Source organism: Galleria mellonella, unplaced genomic scaffold (genome assembly GCF_026898425.1).
Source record: "Galleria mellonella isolate WM207_F2 unplaced genomic scaffold, CSIRO_AGI_GalMel_v1 utg424, whole genome shotgun sequence".
NCBI classification, from domain to species: Eukaryota; Metazoa; Arthropoda; class Insecta; order Lepidoptera; family Pyralidae; genus Galleria; species Galleria mellonella.
This window is the reverse complement of record NW_026442097.1, coordinates 747,501-770,071: the sequence shown is the minus strand read 5'-3', so window position 1 is coordinate 770,071 and position 22,571 is coordinate 747,501. Positions and strand designations below refer to the sequence as shown.

The 22,571-nt window shown below is 37.8% G+C and overlaps 1 protein-coding gene across 1 annotated transcript in view; it reads right to left on the bottom strand.

Annotated features, from left to right (window-relative positions):
- The window catches only part of LOC113515688 (uncharacterized), a 58,036-nt gene that overhangs the window by 6,086 nt on the left and 29,379 nt on the right, over positions 1-22,571 (bottom strand). The window contains exons 2-4 of the mRNA XM_052898249.1: positions 1,797-1,976; positions 1,183-1,293; positions 132-256 (exon numbers count right to left, since the gene is read on the bottom strand). Coding sequence (XP_052754209.1) covers positions 132-256; positions 1,183-1,293; positions 1,797-1,976 — 416 coding nt within the window. The remainder of the gene's footprint in view (positions 1-131; positions 257-1,182; positions 1,294-1,796; positions 1,977-22,571) is intronic.

Sequence of the window (22,571 nt, the reverse complement as noted above, 5' to 3'; positions counted from 1 at the left end):
ACACAGCCATGCAAACACAACTGCTTCACAGTTGAAACACGAATGTGGCAGAGGTGGCCAAGCCATTTCCACTGTCTAGGTGCATTAAAGTTTAATAAACAAATAAACAATTGGACGCCGGTGGTACTGACTTGTGCAGCAGCGCGCTGATCGTCCACCGTTCTAGAAGCAGGGCGCGTTGCGTGTGCTTGTCGAAGTTGGCGTCCGCGCGGCTCAGCGCCGAGTAGCAGTCAGCACAATCGGGCGCCAGCAGCACCTGGGGGGGGGGGAGGGGGATTGTTAGTAATGCTGTTAGTAACTACCACACCCTGTCAAGTATTTTTATTTTTATTTATTTCTTATTGCGTTCCATAATATAATTTGTAGATAACATTTCAATTATGGACCGTGTTGGGCACAGCGAGTACGAGAGAGGAGGACGACACTTCTTTCACTTTAGAAATAGTCTAAGGATCTGTTACAATATTATCCAGTCATTGAGTTAGTTATTTATATATAAATTACAAGATAAATTCTGCTTGTCATTCAAGTATTCGTCACTGGTGCCCCGGCGGCGTATGCCGTTAGCGCGAGTTACCATTCCATTAAAAAAATCAATTAGGGTTGGGCAATATATTTCAGTTTTTTTTATATATAACTTAGAATGGCAAACAAGCTGACGGTCCACCTGATGGAAAGTGGTAATCGTCGCCTATACACATGAGCAGTACCATGGACATAACAGAGTATACTATTACGCCCATGATACTCCCCATGCGTTGCCATTCCTGTGGACTCGGGTGTTATTCCTCTGTACCCTGTAAATTCACTGCAATATCCCACCCTTCAAACCGAAACACAGCCATACAAACACAACTGCTTCACGGTAGAAACACGAATGGGACAGAGGTGCTCAAGCAAACGACTTTTGTACAGTCTCGAACTAAAGTTCTAAGTAACATAACCTAATCATATTATATTAAATTTGACAAAAATTTAATTCAGTTTATGTATGTAACAGTAATAAACATGTAATCATACAAAATTTCGCATTAGAACATAGAAATAGTGGTAGTAGAACGATGTTGTAAACAAGGTTGACTGCGAGAGAATGCTATATAGTATTAAGGCCGCCTTTTGTACCAGACATTTTTTTTGTAATATGGTCAATAAAGCATAAATAAATAAATAAACAACGATCACCTCGATGCATATGGGTATTTGATCGTTCCATAGAGCCTGCACGTGATCATTGAGCGCGGCCTCCACTGCGGGCCGCGCCTCGTCGCATTCCGGCTTCGGCTGGCTCTGCACCTACAATGGGGAATTAAAAAAAAAAAATGTCATTTTCAAACTCTTTAACCACGTAGCCTATTGACATACAGAAAAAAAAAATCAGGACCCTTAATTTGGTTCGTGTGTATAGACGAAGATTACCACTTTCCATCAGAGCAATCGCCGTGTTTGTCGTTAACTTGTTGGCTGGTGGAAGGCTCGGAGACGAGGAGTCTTTTTTTAATAGATGATAATGGAATGGTAACCCCACCCGTGCTATCGGTATACACCGGCGGAGTACCAGTGAAGGATGATAGGTGAGGATGAAGTAGGTCAGTTGGCCCATCGTGACGAATTCAACAAGAACTGTTCACGATGGTTTCCAGGGGGAACCACGTGGAGGTCGACCTAATAAGGTATATTGCTAGCAATAGGGCTGTCAAATTCCATTGCTAACAATCCCTTTCCCCCCTGGCGACAAGGAGTGTCGCAGATGGTGTCAAGCATGTGTGGGGACTAGACACTAGGACATCATAACTCACTTGTTGGCTGGTGGAAGGTTTGGCGGCGAGGAGCTTCGCCTGCAACAGGCGGTCGCGGGTGGCGGCCGGCGCGCGGCACACGGGACTCGTGCTCCGCGCTCTGATGATGAGCCGCCCAAGCTCCAGGAGGAGGTTTGGACCCGTCGCCGGCGCCGCTGGCAACGTCTCGCAGCTGTGCATCTGGAATAGAAATACAATTTTTCTGTTATTTTTTCCGATTTTCTGCTTTTTTTTATGTCTTAATCCAATCCTTTCGAATAGGTACTCGTAAAAAATAATTTTCCAAATTCGTTTACAACTGACGGAGTTATGTGGTGACAAACAAAAAAATTACAACCGAATTGGGAACCTCTCTCTTTTTGCCGTCGGTTAAAAACGAACCGTATTTTACCTTTCTCTATACAATAGTCCATTAAACGACCATAGACTAAAATATTAATTATTTTTGAAACGACCTATTTTGGCGGGCGCTTGTTGCCAACGCCCCAGTTTAAAAATAGAACGCGATTTGTAAAAAACAGCGCTGCAGCGCTTTTCAAACTCTTTCATCAGCTTTGATGTCTATGAATTATTAATTATGATAAAATGTTATCTCTTATTATAGGTTTCTTCGAAAATGGGGCAATAAGGTTCCTTCAGGATTAATAAGGCACGTTGTATTGCACATACAGCAACTGTTTACCATAAGGCGGGCTGTAAGCTTGTGTCATTTCGATAGTATAAAATAAAAGTAAAAAAACTTATATATATTAAAAAAAAAAGAAATAAATTTGAATAAATTTATCGTAATATTAGTTGATCCAGCAAACGTATCGCCCCCCAACAGCCACCTAAATAGTCAATTTTACTTGTTAGGATAAAAACTATACTTAGAACGCCCGCCTGAAGGCGTTAGTTCCCGTGACCCGGGAGTAGCGTCGGAGGTTGAAGCTGAGGCAAATCCCCTACCTTAGCCCACCCGCCGGAGGGTGAAAGTATTTGGAGTAAACAATACCGTTATTTTATATATATATACAAGCAATACGACCCTCCACTAGATGGAGTGACGACCTGAAATGCATTGCAGGGAGTCAGTGGATGCAGGTGGCTCGGGACCGTTCCTTATGGCAGTCTATGGGGGAGGCCTATGTCCAGCAGTGGACGGATGATGGCTGAAATGACGATGATGAATACATTTATTTATAAAATTTCATTAAAATTGGTAAAGCATCATCGGAGATTGGCTTGAATTATTGTTCTCAGTATTAAAATAATAATATAATATTACATTAATAATATTATTTTATTATAACAAACAAAATTGGGAGCAAAATTATTAATAAAATATATTAAAACGAGTTGCCGGTCCAACTCTTTGTGTTGGACATTAGAGATAATATTTGAAGCGCTGAAAGCGCTGAGCGGTAAAATCGTCACTGGGCCAAGGTCGGGTGCAAGGCGGCACCCTTATAAGATAAAATATTACTTTATATTATAAAAATGTTGTTGATATCTGAATTTCACTTACCAGTTTATTTTTAATATAAGGAAGAGACACCAAGTCTGGTTATAGTGCAGTGGTTGACAACATTTTTAAACTATGACATATTCAGTCATTTTTATTCATAGACAGTCAATTATCTATTGAACATACATAGATATATATATGTTTAGAAAATATACTTATTTCTTTTACTAACTAAGCTGAGTAGAATATATATATATATATATGTATGTATGTATGTATAGTTGGTGTAGTGTCGTATCAAGAGGTGAAGAGACTCGCTGAAAATCGTAGTGAGTGGCAGTAGTAGTATATATATACTAGCTGACCCCGTAAACGTTGTTTTACCACTTATTGCGAAATATAAAAATCGCAATTAAAGTATAGGGGTTGATCGTAAAACTGTATGTATTTTACAATGCTAAATCATAATAAAATACAAATGGAAAAATTTGTCAAAAAAAATAAAAAAATAAATATTTTGGAGAGGGTCACCCTTATCATTGAGGGGTATGAAAAATAGATGTTGGCCGATTCTCAGACCTATCCGATATGCACACAAAATTTCATAAAAATCGGTAAAGCCGTTTCGGAGGAGTTTGGTAACAAACACCGCGACACGAGAATTTTATATATAAGATATATCTCTCGCGTGCTCGCCCTTTTTTAAAATACACTATTAATTAATTCCTATCACTGACGTAATGTTAATAAAACCCAACATTTGTAAGGTCGCTGTGCAATTTATACATATTAGTATTGACCGGTGAAGCGCTGAAGCGCTGTACGTGGGCGGGGTGCATGCAACTAGGCCAAGGTCCGCCCAGCCGCCTTTGTTGCTGAGGTGAACCGCTTCCGAGACCACTTGTGGAAGCTCGTGTTACACAATCCGTACATATATTACCAATATGGCCAGCTTGGGGGGAAAGGGATTGTTAGCAATGGAGTTTGACAGCCCCATTGCTAGCAATATAGGGCATATTAGGAACCGCGAGGAGGTCGACCTGGTTGGGTATAGATAGTAATATAGACTAATGGCCCCACTGCTAACTGACCTGCCTTTTCATTCTCACTTATCATCCCTCACTGGTGCCCATTCCATTACCATTTGTTAAAAAAAAAAACTATGCAATTAGATTGAGCATTTATATATGTGTGTATAAGTATACATAATTTTATATTTTTAAACCGTACAGCCATATGTTTACCGTAGGTCACCCCTTCCTTTCCCGTGGGCGTCGTAAGAGGCGACTAATGGACGGCGAGGGATGGACAGCGGCGTATCTCTTAAAACATGTCCAAAGCCTGCCAAGCCAACACTCCTGCTGTCAAGCGTGCCAACTACTGGCAAAACCCCCCAAAGGGGAGGCTTACGTTACGTATAGGCTGATATGGTGATGACGATAGCGGTATATAATATAAATACCATGAAATATTTTATTTTTTTTATTTATTCACGAAAAATAACTGCAACATTATGACAGCAAAAGCCAAATCAATGTTATAAACCTAGTGTGCTAACATACAAAATTAGAATGAAATTATATTAGCAATACTTCCCCCAATTGCATAGTTTGCATGTATATATTTTTATTTATTTATTTATTCATTAGTACAAATATGTGTACATGGCGTACTTAATGCTGGAAGCATTCTCTCCCAGTCAACCGTAGCCAAGTGTCAGAATATCTTTATATGTCAGTCGAGCACTTAATATACCACCATGGCTAAACCGCATTTCTGAATTAATCACCCTTGTAAAAGTGTTTTGACAAATAAATATTCGTTTCACTTCAAAAACTGTTAAAAATCAAACCCCAAATTTCTCAAATTTTTCGCGAACCCATAAAATTTACCAAAAAAAATGGTAAAAACATACAACGTGGGTATTTATAAAGAAAATTAAGAAGTCGACTCGTCGGCGCATCACTACAGCGCGTAGATAGCCGGAAGCGACCGAAGCGACCGAAGCGAGCCCATGCTACGTGTTGACACGGTTACCGCCCGGTTGTTTTCATGTATTTGTCCTTACTAATAAATGTGAAAGTGAGTTTGTTTGTTAGCTCGAGGCGCCGTTACGGCTGAATCGATCGCTATGTATTTAACTATATGGGATAGAGTTGGACATAGCATAATTCTATTATACTATCCTGTATTTAAAATACTGTATAATATAGACTACTTTAAATAATTTAGATTATGTTCTACACAAAAAACCATCATTTTTTATACAACTTATAACGGCAAACAAGCTGACGGTCCACCTGATGGAAAGTGGTAACCGTCGTCTACAGACATGAGCAGTAAAATACATATACTTAAAAAAATACATATAAGCAAATAATATTATATATATATACACACACACATATATATATATATATATATATATATATATATATATATATATATATATATATATATATATATATATATATATATATATATATATATATACATATATATATACACATATATATATATATATATATATATATATATACCTGGTTGGGTATATTACTAGCAATGGGATTCTCCAATCCCTTTCTGGGGGAAAGGGATTGGAGAATCCCATTGCCTTTCCAGTATTTTAAATGTTTGTGTGATGTTTTTTGTCTGTTATTTTAGCTTAACGACTGAACCAATCACTATGAAATTTGGTAAACACTATATGTGATGAGGAAGGATATAGGCTACTTCTTATCCCCGGTCAGTGAACATATCCCGGTCACGTGGACGAAGTTGCGGGTAAAAGCTAGTACAGCGATCAAAACAGATAAAGTAGAGCATCGAAAGAACAAAGTCGTTCACCTAATAATCAACTAGCGGGGGGAAAGGGATTGTTAGTAATGGAGACTGAGAATCCTATTGCTAGCAATATACCCAACCAGGTCGACCTGCTCGCGGTTCCCCCTGGAAACTATCATGGTTAATTCCTGATGAATTCATCACGATGGGCTAACTGGCCTGTTTTCATTCTCATCTATGACCCTCCACTGGTGCTCCGCTAGCGTATCCCGTTAGCGCAGGCGGGGTTACCATTCCATTTTCACTCATCAAAAAAAAATCAACCAGCCAACCATTGGATGGAGAGGAGTAATTATAAACAGTTTGATTGGAGGCACAATCAAAATTTTATTATTTCTAATTGAATTACATTATTATATGTATTACATCTCCATATTTAGAAATAATAAAATTTTCATCGTGCCTCCAATCAAGCCGTTTATAATTACTCCTCTCCATGCAAAGGTTGGCTGGAAGAGATCGCTCTTAGCGATAAGGTCGCCCATTGTTTTCTCATTGTGATAATTTCATGTAATTGTTTATATTTATAATAAGTTTATTATTGTAATCTTTTGGAGGAAACAATAAAGAGTATCTAACTAATAACAAAATTTAATAACAATAAAAAAAAAACTTAATGATTCATTTAAAAACAATTTAATACGGTGACACTTAATCAGCCACTGCGGGGTATCGAACCCGTGACCTCGTTGACTCAATTCACCCACCACTTCAATAGAACAAGTACCAGGAGATTATAACAATGAAGATTTATCTGACACGTGTTCGCTCCAATTCAGATAGCTCTGTCCCACTCCAACAAAATGGCCGTCTTTCACCGGCTGGCGAGAATTTAAAATTAGTCAGATATTATTACCGGTAGTTATTAAAAAAAATATAGAACACGCAAAATTTTGACATGATTCTTATTTGTTGATTTCCGGTTTTTTTTTTTTTATTTAATTTAAATTTAAGAATATTATTTAATTAGTTGGTGATTTCAATCGTGGTCAAACCAGATATTTTCATTTGAAAACTAAACAACTGAATCGATTTTGATGAAAATTTCTACGAATTCAATCGATTTGAAACTATATACTTCTAGATAAAAAAAAAAAGAATATTCCAAATGGGTTAGAAAATGACGGAATTATGAGGTAACTAACTTGAAAAAAATTACAATCCTTTTACAGAGGGAGACTTTGTACAAAAGTCGATTGCTTGGGTACCTCTGTCCCATTCGTGTTTCAACCGTGAAGCAGTTGTGTTTGCATGGCTGTGTTTCGGTTTGAAGGGTGGGATATGGCGTGAATTTACTGGGTACAGAGGAATAACACCTGAGTCCTCAGGAATGGCAACGCATGAGGGGAAACTATCATGGGCGAAGCAGTATATAATCTGTTATGTCCATGGTACTGCTCATGTCTATAGGCGACGGTTACCACTTTCCATCAGGTGGGCCGTCAGCTTGTTTGCCATTCTAAGTTCTATAAAAAAAAAAAAAAAAAACAAGTCGATTGAAAATAAATAAACTCTTACCAGAGGGAGACTTTGTACAAAAGTCGATTGCTTGGGTACCTCTGTCCCATTCGTGTTTCAACCGTAAAGCAGTTGTGTTTGCATAGCTGTGTTTCGGTTTGAAGGATGGGATATGGCGTGAAATTACCAGAGGGGTATCATGGGCGAAACAGTATACTCTGTTATGTCCATGGTACTGTACATGTCTATAGGCGACGGTTACCAACTTCCATCAGGTGGGCCGTCAGCTTGTTTGCCATTCTAAGTTGTATAAAAAAAAAACATAAGTACTGTACTTTAAGTACACTACGGAGATCGCAAATAAAAATACAACGGAATGGAAAGTGACCCAAAAATGATTGGGTCATTGCAAACCACGGAGAGTGGCGTGCCGTGGCCTATGGTGTCCCTTATGGAGGTCACGTGCTCAGATAGCCGAAATGCGGCAACGAGGTGATGGTATAGACAGCTTCTATACAACTAAATATAACCCGAATTCTCTTGAAATTATCATAGGAACACTCTCTAAATTAAATTTATCACCCCTCACTGGTGTCCCGCCAGTGTATACCGTTAGTGCTGGCGGGGTTACCTATCCATTATCACCCATTTAAAAAAAAACCGGACTTAAAAAGAAAGATGCATTGAATTCGGTTGTAATTTTTACGTTTTTTACCTTATAACTGCGTCACTTGTAAACCGATTTGGAAAATTATTTTTTTATCTGAAAGAATAACACTTACACATTGATCCTATAGAAATTTTATCGAAATCGGTTCAGCAGTTTAGTATTGAAATCAAAATAACTGATTTTACCACATTTGAACCCCGTTTTTTCTTAGTGGAACGTAGCCATTTATCTATGTGTGTGTGTGCAAGATTAATTTCGCTGTTATTCGCGGTGCAAAATGCACTTGATCTCAGTCAAAAGTTACAACAACTTGTAGTTAAGAGCTTTAACTGTTACGTATACACTATTTATAAGTTACCTAAGACGGCAATTACATTGCAAAACCCACTGACCCAATCGTGTGGCGAACGCAACGCACATTTACTGTATTTTATCGCAATCGCAAGGCCGTCTCTCTTGGCTTATCACTCTGATAACAATAGAGTTACAAGTGCTGCAAAGAGCGAATCGATTGCCAACAATTGAGTTCCGTAACGCAATATATGTAAAAGAGGAGGTAAGCTAGCAATATTCCCTGACAGGTCGGCGTCTACGAGGCCCCCGTGTCATGGCCCAGGTGTCTTTACATTCTCATCTGTCATCCCTCACTGGTGCCCGCCAGTGTATACTGTTAGCGCAGGCGGGGATATCATTCCATTATCATCCATTAAAATAAACATATAAATAAGTGGGAAAATAGAGTTATTCGGACTAAAAATCCTATCACTAGCGATATACCCTATCGGGTCGACCTCCACGCGATTCCGCTGGAAAGTATCGTGGTTGATTCTTTTGGAATTCAACACTATGGACTAACTGACCTCATTGCCACCCCTCACTGACGCCGCCTCAGTTCATTTAATATATATATATATATATATATATATATATATATATATATATATATATATATATATATATATATATATATATATATATATATATATATATATATATATCCATTTAAACATAGCATTTTTAGGGAACGATCTTATTGCTTACTTAATTTACACGTTCTTGCGTCATCACAACGGATTTTGTTCCACGGACAAAAACACCTACTTCAATTGTGACAAAACCAGTTTATTTTCATTTAAAAACTAAACTACCGAACGGATTTTGATAAAATTCCTACGAGATCAATCTGTAACTATATCTTTTCAAATAAAAAAAAAATCTATTTGTTTTTTTTTACAACTGACGGAATTATGAGGTAACAAACATAAAAATTCTTCTTTGGAACATACAATCGAATTGAGAGCCTCTATTTTTTGAACTCGGTTGAAAACTAATCAACGACGCTATCCCCATAGTGAACAATAAAGAGGTTTGTATATAGGTACATATATAAATATATGTCCGTACAATAATACTGTACCGTTATCACTTGCACAATGATTTAATGTTAATGAAGTTATAACAAGAATAACCGTTTGTTACCGTTCTATAATACGCGTTCCACTTTTGTGGGGGGCTTCCTAAACGGAATATATTCTCAATTCGTCTGTACGACAGCCGTGGTGCGGCGATTTGGCAACCCGTCTCACATGCTGGTCGAGAATTCGATCCTCGTACAATATAAATATTTGAATGTAGAACATTACATTTTTAATTTAATGTGCCCTATTCACCATTCTAAATTCAAATATTTTCAATTTAATGTATCCTATCATCGTTCTAAATTCAAATATTTTCAATATAATGTATCCTAATCCGCCTTCTAAATTCAAATATTTTTAATTAATTATATTTATATAAGATCTAGTCGTTTATCCTTCATTAATTCAATTTACATTAATTTTATCAGGACTGAAATATCTTTTTTCAACCAACTTCAAAAAGAAGTAGGTTCTCAATTAGACTGTATTTTTTTACCTATGTTTCTTACCTCATAACCTAGTCAGACCAATTTGGAACATTCTTTTTTATGTCAAAGGACATACTTACAGATTGGTCCTATAGAAATATCAAAATCGATTCAGTCGTTCAATTTTGAAATCAAATAAAGTTTTGACACAAGTGAACTCGGTTTTTGTTTACTAAAACTAACTAACACAATTTTACTAAACGATCTATAAATCTATTTGTGGGGGGGAAGGGATTGTTAGTAATGGAGACTGAGAATCCCATTGCTAGCAATATACCCAACCAGGTCAACCTCCTCGCGGTTCCCCCTGAAAACTATCATGGTTAATTTCTGATGAATTCATCATGATGGGCTAGCTGGTCTGTTTTCATTCTCATCTATCACCCTTTACTGGTGCTCCGCCAGCGTATCGCGTTAGCGCAGGCGGGGCTACCATACCATTTTCACTCATCAAAAAAAATCTATTTGTTTTTTTTTAACTCACTCGACTGTAATACCATTAGAACAACATTACAACAAGTTCAAACATCATATAAAAAGTAATGAATCCGTATCCACACCGCATTTCACTTCAACGTTTCATATTAACAAAAAAGAAAAAAAAAAAGATCAACAATAAATATTTATAACGCCAACGTAACATTATCTCCGCGTATACTGTGCGAATCGGTCGGCCATGATGTTAGAGAGAGATGGACATATACGGTTTGGGCACGAACGAGCGGGACAGTAGATTGTTTGTCAACATTGCGCGCGCGCGATCTTAAATAGACGGCGCTCTTCCGCGTTCGCGTTACGTTTGTAGGTTGACCATAAATTAGCGAAGTGACGGGACGTTGCAGTGTGGAATATTTATTTTTAAGTTTTTTTTTTTATTACACTAATTGGAATGTTAAACAAACTCACTGGCCAACTAGTGGGAAGTTAAAACTGTTACCTACAGACTTGAAGAGGACAGATGCGTATTTGACATCTTTTCTCTCTTTCAGTTATAATAATCTATTACTTTATTTTTTAATGGAAGAAAATGGAATAGTAACCCCGCCTGCGCTATCGGCATACGCTGGCGGGGCACCAGTGATAGATGACAGGTGAGAATGAAGGCAGGTCAGTTGGTACATCGTGAAGAATTCGTCTAAAATTAACCACAATGATTTTTTTATGGGTGAAAATGGCATGATAACCCCGCCAGCGCTATCGGTACACACACTGGTGGGATACCAGTGAGAGGTGATAGGTGAGAATAAAAAGGCAGATCAATTAGCTCATTGTGATGAATTCAATAAATTAGTCACGAGAGTTTCCAGGGGGAACCGCGTGGAGGTCGACCTGATAGGGTATATTGCTAGCAACAGGTGGTATTAGTACCCATTTACCACCCACCCACTACTTAGTATTATAAAGTAAAGGATAACATGCTGAAGTGGCAACGGGCTGGTCACATAGCTCGAAGAACCGACAACCGATGGGGAAGAAAGGTTTTTGAGTAGCGACCCCGTATGGACAAACATAGTATAGGGCGAATGTTTTTGTTTTTTTTTTTTTATGTAATAATTACAAATATACGGTTTCGCATTACGCAGTGTAGGACAACCTACTAGATGGAGTGACGAAGTGAAATGCATTGCAGGGAGTCAGTGGATGCAGGTGGCTCAGGACCGTTCTTTATGGCAGTCTATGGGGGAGGCCTATGTCCAGCAGTGGACGGATGATGGCTGAAATGATGATGATAAAAATGAAACCAACTCGTAAACCAAAATCGATTACAAAAAAAACCAATCAAAATCGGTTCATTTCGATTCAAAGACGTGACCCCAAAAGATTAACAGAAAAACAAAAACAATACCTTTATTGTTTTTGTTTTACGAATTGGGAACAATTTGGAAGTTGTATTCTATCGTTTCCAGGTTACAGTGATATCATTCCACGTGTCATGGAACGACAAATAAAACATGGCGCGTGGAAACGTATCACAGTATAGAATACACATGTGTACACACAACACATACGTACACATTCACGTGTGTGTGTTAAGTACACACACACATAAACGTGTATGATTTGTACACAAACATAAACATAATGTTGCTTACGTAATATATATATATATATATATATATATATATATATATATATATATATATATATGTTTAAAATGATAACAGTGTTGCCAATTTTTATTTATATTTTTCCTCCTCTTAGTTTCTCGCCAAATTGTTTTTTTTTTTTTTATTTGCCCACGTTACCAACGGTAACTGAACAGTATTTTTTTAATAGATGATAATGGAATGCTAGTAAGGGATTGTTTAGTAATGGAGACTGAGAATCTCATTGCTAGCAATATACCCAACCAGGTCGACCTCCTCGCGGTTCTCCCTGGAAACTATCATGGTTAATCCGTGATGAATTCATCATGATGGGCTAACTGGCCTGTTTTCATTCTCATCTATCACCCTTCACTGGTGCTCCGCCAGCGTATCCCGTTAGCGCAAGCGGGGTGACTATACCATTTTCACCCATCAAAAAAAAAAAATCGCGCGCTATAGGTATAGACAGGCGGGGCACCAGTGAAGGATGATAGGTGAGGATGAAGCAGGTCAGTTAGCCCATCGTGACGTATTCAACAAGAATTATCAGCCAACGTATACCCATATCACAGGGGTTACCATTCCATTACCATGTTTAGTAGTGGGAGACTTTGTACAAAAGTCGATTGCTTGGGTACCTCTGTCCCACTCGTGTTTCAACCGTGAAGCAGTTGTGTTTGCATAACTGTGTTTCGGTTTGAAGGGTGGAATTTACTGGGTACAGAGGAATAACACCTGAGTCCTGAGGAATGGCAACGCATGGGGGGTATCGTGGGCGAAACAGTATACTCTGTTATGTCCATGGTACTGCTCATATCTATAGACGACGGTTACCACATTCCATCAGGTGGGCCGTCAGCTTGTTTGCCATTCTAAGTTGCATAAAAAAAGTGTATTTTTCTTTTGAAATTGTTCAATTTAGAACATAGGATAATTTACATTAGCCACCACGCTTCAAACATAGTCCACAAGCGTTGCACAAGTTCGTACAATGTAATCGACACGCAAACAAACAAAATTAGACTTTATAACTGACGGGTAAAGTTTCAAATATATAATACACACGTTGGCTTGTATGTCAATCTGTTATCAACTAATTAATGGTATAAAGGACCTTTGTGACGTTTTATAGAACATTCTATTAACACAATGCAGGGTCAAAGTATTTCCCTGTGGATATGAATAGATGTCGATTGGTAATATATTCAAACTGAATCCCGTGTGGGGTAGGCAGAAATAACATTTAACCGGAAAGACTTTGGAGCATTAAAAAAACACGACTGCCTTGCGAAATAAGTAAAGATTGTATCCCATAAAAAAAACCGTCTTCAATGGTGACAAAACCAGTTATTTTGATCTAAAAACTAAAATGCTAAACTGATTTTAATAAAAATTCTAAGGGAATGTAAGTAAAGTAAGTTTATTCTTTCAGATAGAAAAAAATTACAAAAGACAGAGTTATGAGGTATTAATCTTAAAAAAAATACAACAAAATTGAGAACAACCCACTTTTTTTTTCTTTTCGTCGTTTAAAAATAGAACTAATTTTTTTTGATGGATGAAAATGGTATTGTAACCCCGCCTGCGCTAACGGTATACGCTGGCGAAGCACTAGTAAAGGGTGATAGATGAGAATGAAAACAGGCCAGTTAGCCCATCATGATGAATTCATCAGGAATTAACCATGATAGTTTCCAGGGGGAACCGCGAGGAGATCGACCTGGTTGGGTATATTGCTAGCAATGGGATTATCAGTCTCCATTACTAACAATCCCTTTCTCCCCAAATAGAACTATTTAAAAATAAATACAGCCAGTTCCATTCGAGATGATGTAAGGATTGTGAAGAAACCCCATACATCCAAATATGTTAAGAGGTTTAGACGTTAACAGTGGAATAAAGGAATTCACATGTATACATGAACCCTGCAAACATTACACTCCTTTTTGGACAGTAGGGTAAAAAATCATAGTGCCTCATGGCTGAGTTTCGGTTTGATGAGAAATATAGAGAGAGTAAATATGGCAGTGCAAATGCATAAGGGCTACCATACGCATCATAATGTATTCTGCTATGTCCACGGTGCTGTTCGTGCCTATAGGCAACATTTACCATTATCCATCAGCTAGACTGAAAGCTGGTTTCCCATTCTCGATAGTATTTAGAAAAAAAAAATACAATTTTTCTTTCAAAGCAATTCTGACCACAATTCAAAAATAGAATCATCCAAAAATGACAGGAATAATACGTAATAGTAGTAAACACAAAGAAACATAGTGGCCACTACGCAATAACGTCGGCCTTTGTATGCTAATATTACAGACCTTCATATCTTTTGCCAATAGTTAAAGATAATCATTAAAACTAATCCACGCAATCTTTATTCCCATCGCATTAAATACAAAATCGCGCAATCCATTAAACAAACATATGACCTTTATTAAAATTCGTAGCAAGGTAACCAGCATCCAATCTATTGCCGGATAATTAATTTTACACTTAAATACCATTGCGCAAAGGTTGAAAAACGAAACGTACATTTTCAAATTTGGAACTCGTTTGAAATTAGAATGCATTGTGATTATGACGTCACGCGACCTCTCCCCGAGCCCTTCTGACACAGATCCGCTGTTGTCGAGCGGAAAATAACTTCTTGCGCTGCATGACAAGACGCACTTAGCAACAACAAAAGCGCTCGATACTTCTCCATCTACGGTAAGTGCATGTAGTAAAAAAAAATCCGCTTCAAGTGTAAACTGTACAATTAAAGAACGTAAATAAATCGATTAAAGCGTGACTGTGTAAACGTGTACGGCGTCGTTTGGTCTAGACAGATGTTGCTACGACACACGTTTGGTTTGACGCAATAGCAAATGCGAACCTTGGCACCGATCTTGCTTTGCCGATCACGTTTTAAAACTACACACATCAGAGTACCATCACCGTGGAGAGCAATAGATGTATGTAATTAGTTCCTTTGCCTCGGAATGGGGACAAAAAAAAAACTCGATTCGATAAGTTAATAGGGATGACGTCACACCTCTATTACAGTTATGACAGCCTAGTACCTACTCTATCAGACAGCGACTAATAGCTAGTTATTTTTATAATGGCATTTATTTAATTTTAAAAGAGTTTTAAGTTATTTAATTTATTACATTTACTAAAGAATTATAAATTTAAATTTACTACGCAATAATCTGCAACTCTCTTGAGATCCGGGAATGTTTTTAGGACATCCAAGACAAGGTAGGGTATCCATGTATTAAGTTTAGTACGGACATTCTAATTTTTAACAATTTCAAACAAGTCGTTTTATTTTTTTTTAAACATAATTTTATTTTTTCAGGTAACAACAAAATAACAAATATATAAATTTTACAGTACGTTTGTTTATTGGCACTTCAACGGTTTGTTATAAAATTTGGTATACATGTACTTATACGGGATGAAGGTGGATAAAATAGGCCAATTCCTGTCACTAAACATATCCCGGTCAGTGATCCTGGTTCTGACAAGTGAATACATCACCAAGGATACCAGGCCAATCATTTGCGTTCTCTTTTTTTAAAACCTTAGAATCATAATATATTTTAGACGTTTTGCTTTGCCTGAAACTGTATTTCACTTTTATCTAAGCAGTTTTTCGTCCGACATCATTTATCAATCACGAATTCAACGATAAATTAGTCACGAGAGTTTCAAGGGGAAACCGCGTAGAGGTCGACCTGATAGTGTGTATTAATAGCAATCAGGACTAACCTCCCCCTAACTACTATTACTAACAACCCCCCCCCCCCCCCCCCCCCCTTATCGGTCAACTAACATACAACGTCATTTGGTTGGGGTTGGAAAGGGATTGTTAGTAATAGTGACTGAGAATCCCATTGCTAGCAATATACCCAACCAGGTCGACGTCCTCGCGGTTCCCCCTGGAAACTATCATGGTTAATTCCTGATGAATTCATCATGATGTGCTAACTGGCCTGTTTTCATTCTCATCTATCACCCTTCACTGGTGCTCCGCCAGCGTATCCCGTTAGCGCAGGCGGGGTTACCATACCATTTTCACCTATCAAAGAAAAAAACGCCATATGGTATTAAGTCCGCCATTTACACTATCTAGGTGTATTCAAATTTAAATAAATAAATTTGCACATTTAGGTACAGTTTTTTGTAAGAATTGATTGATTGCGCATGACTACATAATGATTCATAATCATTCATTGATCCATACTGATTAATAAACAAAACCAGAACGCAGTATGCCATAGACACATTGTTTGCCAGTATTAATGTTATTATTCATTACTTTGTTAAATTATACCAATAAAGTAATTCACTTATAGATTATATTTTTTTATACAGCTTAGAACGGCAAACAAGCTGACGGCCCACCTGATGGAAAGTGGTAATCGTCGCCTATAGACATGAGCAGTACCGTGGACATAACAGAGTATACTGTTTCGCCCATGATAACCCCCATGCGTTGCCATTCCTGAAGACTCAGGGATTTTTTATGCTTTTTTTTTTTTTTTATTTATTTTTTTTATATATATAAAGTTTTTACAGCATTTTTCGTTGTATTTTTCAATTTTAAACCCTTCCTACTTTTGAATCAATTAAAAAAAATATTAAGACGTCATTTACCTTTCAGTGGACACGAAGAAATGTCACGTATCGTTTAAATAGAAAATAAAGGCCATAGCTGTAATTAAAAATAAAACACGGAATTCTTTATCGACGGTAAAAGCTTGCCAGCGCCATAACTCTGTTCGAACTGCCAGTATTCCCGGATGTTTAAAATTTAAAAAGAGAAAATTGCGCAGATATAATTTTGCCGCCTCTTTTGCTAACGTTTTCGCGGTATCAGTAGTTTTATAATATTCAACCGACTTAAAAAGTAGGAGGTTCCCAATTCGTCATAACAGATAGGGACCAATCTATAATGTCCTTATAGATTGGTCCCTATCTATCAAAATCAGATCGAAAGTTTAGTTTTTAAATCAAAATTTTAATCTATACCAGAGGGAGACTGTACAAAAGTCTATTGCTTGGGTACCTCTGTCCCATTCGTGTTTCAACCGTGAAGCAGTTGTATTTGCATGGTTGTGTTTCGGTTTGAAGGGTGGGATATGGCGTGAATTTACTGGGTACAGAGGAATAACACCTGAGTCCTCAGGAATGGCAACGCATGGGGGTATCATGGGCGAAACAGTATACTCTGTTATGTCCACGGTACTGCTCATGTGTATAGGCGACGGTTACCACTTTCCATCAGGTGGGCCGTCAGCTTGTTTGCCATTCTAAGTTGTATAAAAAAATATATATATATATATATATATATATATATATATATATATATATATATATATATATATATATAGCATTAGGATATAATTAATTAAAATAACACGCAATAATGTTACCAATAAAAAATGTGACAGTACAAGTATGCAAGTATTACCTGACTTCGCGTCATCAGGGTATATTACTGACTGGGATTCCAAGTCTTTTTTGATGGGTGCAAATGGTATGGTAACCCCGCCTTCGCTAACGGGATACGCTGGCGGAGCACCAGTGAAGGGTGATAGATGAGAATGAAAACAGGCCAGTTAGCCCATCGTGATGAATTCATCAGGAATCAACCATGATAGTTTCCAGGGGGAACCGCGTGGAGGTCGACCTAGTTGGGTATATTGCTAGCAATGGGATTCTTAGTCTCCATTACTAACAATCCCTTTCCTCCCGGGATAATAAGTCATCGGCGATGTCTGGAATAGTAAGATTTTTTTTATGCAGTTTTTGTAGACTTGAGCTCGCCTTCGAGCAATTGTTTCCTACTATTATGTATTGTATTATTTCAATCAATATGGATAAATACGTGTAACAGTTTTTCACACAACTTAGATTGGCAAACAAGCTGACAGCCCACCTGATGGAAAGTGGTAACCGTCGCCTATACACATGAGCAGTACCACGGACATAACAGAGTATACTGTTTCGCGCATGATAACCCCCATGCCATTGCCATGAGGACTCAGATGTTATTCCTCTGTACCCTGTAAATTCACTGCCATATCCCACCCTTCAAACCGAAACACAGTCATGCAAACACAGCTGCTTCACGGTAAAAACATGAATGGGACAGAAGTACCCAAGCAATCGACTTTTGTACAAAGTCTCCCTCTGGTAAGCCATCAGCTTGTTTGCCATTCTAAGTTGCAAAAAAAACATTTCATAGAAATTGGTTAATTCGTTAAGGCGCCATAAAGTAAAAAACAAACAATAAACAAATTTTCACATTTATAATATTAGTAAAGATTGGTATCACAGTGTAAGGATGAAAAGTATAGTTCTTTATACTGTGTCACAATATAAGATTGTTTTTTAACCGAGTACGTAACGCCCGCGACTGTTCACGTCTATAGGCGACGGTTACCACTCTCCATACAGGTGGGCCGTCAGTTTGTTTTCTATTATAGATTACACTAAAAAAAAAAAGCGAAATATTTGCTACAATTCAACGCGGTAGATTAAGCGTAAATTCTGCGAAACCAGGTCGAACGTTTGGTGAAAGTGACCATTCATCCGCACAGCGGTACGGTCCAAATTCTTTTTTTTTTATACCACTGAGGTAGCAAACAAGCATACGGCCCAGCTGATGGTAAGCGGTTACCGTAGCCTATGAACGCCTGCAATACCAGAGGTATTACGCGCGCGTTGCCGACCCTGAAGAAACCTCTTTACCCCCTTTTGAAGAATCCCATGCTGTAGTAAATCAATCATAGTACTCTTGAACAGACCAGTATGGACTAGAAGCACCCGTTCACGAGTATGACGAATGAGCTAGACATCGGTGTGTTTAACCATATTATAGGGAGCTTAACGACCCGGCTCACCATGCCGCCACCAATCTGGATTCTTTCCGATGTTATACCTCTGTACCCTGTAAATTCACTGCCATATCCCAACCTTCAAACCGGGGGGGAAAGAGATTGTTAGTAATGGAGACTGAGAATCCCATTGCTAACAATATACTCAACCAGGTCGACCTCCTCGCGGTTCTCCCTGGAAACTATCATGGTTAATTCCTGATGAATTCATCATGATGGGCTAACTGGCCTGTTTTCATTCTCATCTATCACCCTTCAGTGGTGCTCCGCCAGCGTATCCCGTTAGCGCAGACGGGGTTACCATACCATTTTCACCCATCAAAAAAAAAACCTTCAAACCGAAACACAACTGCTTTACGGTAGAAACACGAATGGGACAGAGGTACCCAAGCAAACGACTTTTGTACAGTCTCCTTCTTATTTTGATGAGGTAACAAACAAAAATCAATTATAAGCTGTTAACTGTCCACTGCTGGACATAGCCCCACTCCCCCCCCCCCCCATATAGACTGCCATGAGGAACAATCATGAGCCACCTGCATCCACAGACTCCCTGCAATGCATCTCAGGTCGTCACTCCATCTAGTGTGGAGTCGTCCTACACTGCCTTAGCCCGTACGGGATCACCACGCAAGAACCTTTCCTCCCCATCGTTTGTGGGTTCTTCAAGCTACGTGCCTAGCTTATTACCACTTCAGCTTGCTGATCCTTCAGGATGTGTCGGTGGCTTTGCTTCTTTTGCGGTTACCCTCATTTAAAAAACATCAATACTAATTGTTAATTAGTAATTAATACAAATACTACCAGAGGGAGGATTTTACCAGAGGGAGAACACAAAAGTCGATTGCTTGGATACCTCTGTACCATTCGTGTTTCTACCGTGAAGCAGTTGTGTTTGCATGGCTGTGTTTCGGTTTGAAGGGTGGGATATGGCGTGAATTTACAGGGTACAGAGGAATAACATCTGAGTCCTCAGTAATGGCAACGCATGTGGGGCATCATGGGCGAAACAGTATACTCTGTTATGTCCATGGTACTGCTCATGTCTATAGGCGACGGTTACCACTTTCCATCAGGTGGGCCGTCAGATTGTTTGCCATTCTAAGTTGTATAAAAAAAAAATAAAACTTACATCACTCTGGCTCCCTTCTTCACATCTATATACAGTGTTCACACACTCACCTGAAATAAAGCAAAGAAAAACCCATTAATTTCACATATCTTTCCCTTGTATCCGCGACGGCTTAGTTAGACAACGCTTGTGGTTCAGGGATCGCAAGTTCGAATTCCAACCTAAACCTTGTGGCTTTTCAAATTTGAATTTAGTTAATTGCTGGATACGTGAATGAAGGGACACTTGTAATAAAACAGGACACTTACTAGGTATTTCGTACACAATAACACAGAAAAAACACGTCTGTTCGTCACGGTATTTCAAGCAAAGGAAGGGGTTTGCCATGACATAAAAATAAAATATTAAACATTTGCTAGATCGCCAACAGATATTTTTTATAGTTTTACTCTGCAGTCGACTAAGTTTGCTCTACAAAAAAAAAAAAAAAACATTTACCTTGATCATGGCAAAACAAAGTATATTATTTTAAAAATCAAATCGTCAAACACATTTTGATGAGATTTCTCTAAAAGAGTGATCTGAAAGTATTTCCTTTTATATAAAAGAAAGAATTTTCCAAATCGGTCTACAATTGATGGAATTATAAACATAAAAAATTAATGCTCCTTTCCACTCAGGGTTTGCTGGAAGAGAACTCTTACAAAGTTAAGCTTACTTATCTCAAATATAGATAGATAGATAGATAGATAGATACTCTTTACTGTTTCCTCTAAAAGATTACAATAGTAAACTTATTATAAATATAAATAATTACAAGAAATAATCACAATGAGAAAACAATGGGCGACCTTATCGCTAAGAGCGATCTCTTGCAGGCAACCTTTGGATGGAGAGGAGTAATTATAAACAGTTTGATCGGAGGCACCAAGGAAATTCTATTATTTCTAAATATGGAAATGTGATACAAATAAATATAAATAATAACAATGTAATTTTTATGTACAATAAAGTATAAATAAATAAATAAAACGTACGAGGAACCTCCTTTTTCTGAAGTCGATTGACACATTAAGGATCGCTTACGGAATTGCATAAGTTGCAAAAAAAATTAAATGTGAAAAACTTGCGTTTGGAAGTCGCTTAAAAATGTAAACAAATTGGGAATCGCCAACTTTTTGACATCTACATATTAGAAATAGCTACAAGACAATACTGGAATTTCGTGTCTAATTTGAATTCTACTATTTTCAAATAGTACTGTAACTTATACTGTGCCTCCGTCGCGTTTCGAGACCAATACACCTTCAGCAGCCACCCCGGATCTAATTTTCAGTCTAGACTCAGTCTAGACTCGACCTAGGTCAATGTGCAGACGACAAAGGAAGCGGTATGGAACGTTCACCTGATTTCGGTTTCCGAGATTTGTGGGGAGAGACGGATTGTTTACCTATTGAACCGACATCGAAGAAGAGTAATTTCTTAGAATTATCAAGCTCTATGTTCCATTTGTCTGCTAGATAAACTGTCGTATCTGTCTGTTTACTGTATAGATAGTCTGATAGTATTGTTTTATTGTTACTCTATTCCCTTTGGCCGCAACAGAATATCAGTGCTTTGCTCTTTTGAGGGCGAAGCAATAAACTGAGTTGTGGCCATTTTGTATTGCTATGGCACACGCACGAAAGGAAAAATTGTACTCGGTTTTATGTATTTTTTTTAATCATTTATGTTATATCGCTTTTTATGTATATCTGTGTCTGTTATAAATTTGTGTGCTGTAAGTAATGCAAATAAATTATCTATCTGTCTTTGTAATTCAAATTACAGGCCTAATATTCATGCAATTGTAAAATTAACTTGTATATAATAATTTGGAAAGAGTAACCGTTGAGTTACTTGCGGGTTCTTCCCAGCTGATAACAACACCCCGAGCCCAGCGGTACAATCATAAACAATTGACGATTTAAATGAGCTTGTAAACAAGTCTACTTGAATAAAAAAATATTTCTAATCTATTCTAGAAGGATTGTAATTTATATCCACAGATGACATTTTAACAAAATCTGAGCCGATTATAAGTATTCTTTTTGCAATCGGTTGAAAGCATCGAAATTTAGAAATAATATTGGTGGAGGACAAGGTGCGGTTAATAATGTCTTCTATTGAATTTTTATAATATAACTCTATGGAGGTTTTTATAGAATGAAAATGGAATGGTAACCCCGCTTGCACTAACAGTAAAAGGAACCGGGTAGAGGTAGATCTGACAAAGGCATTATTGATTGAAATATACTCTGTCTGATCAACTCCAAAGTCCTGGAAACCATCATTATCATCATCTTCTTGCCTATAACCCAATTAATATATTTAACATTTTGTTTTACCACCGGCC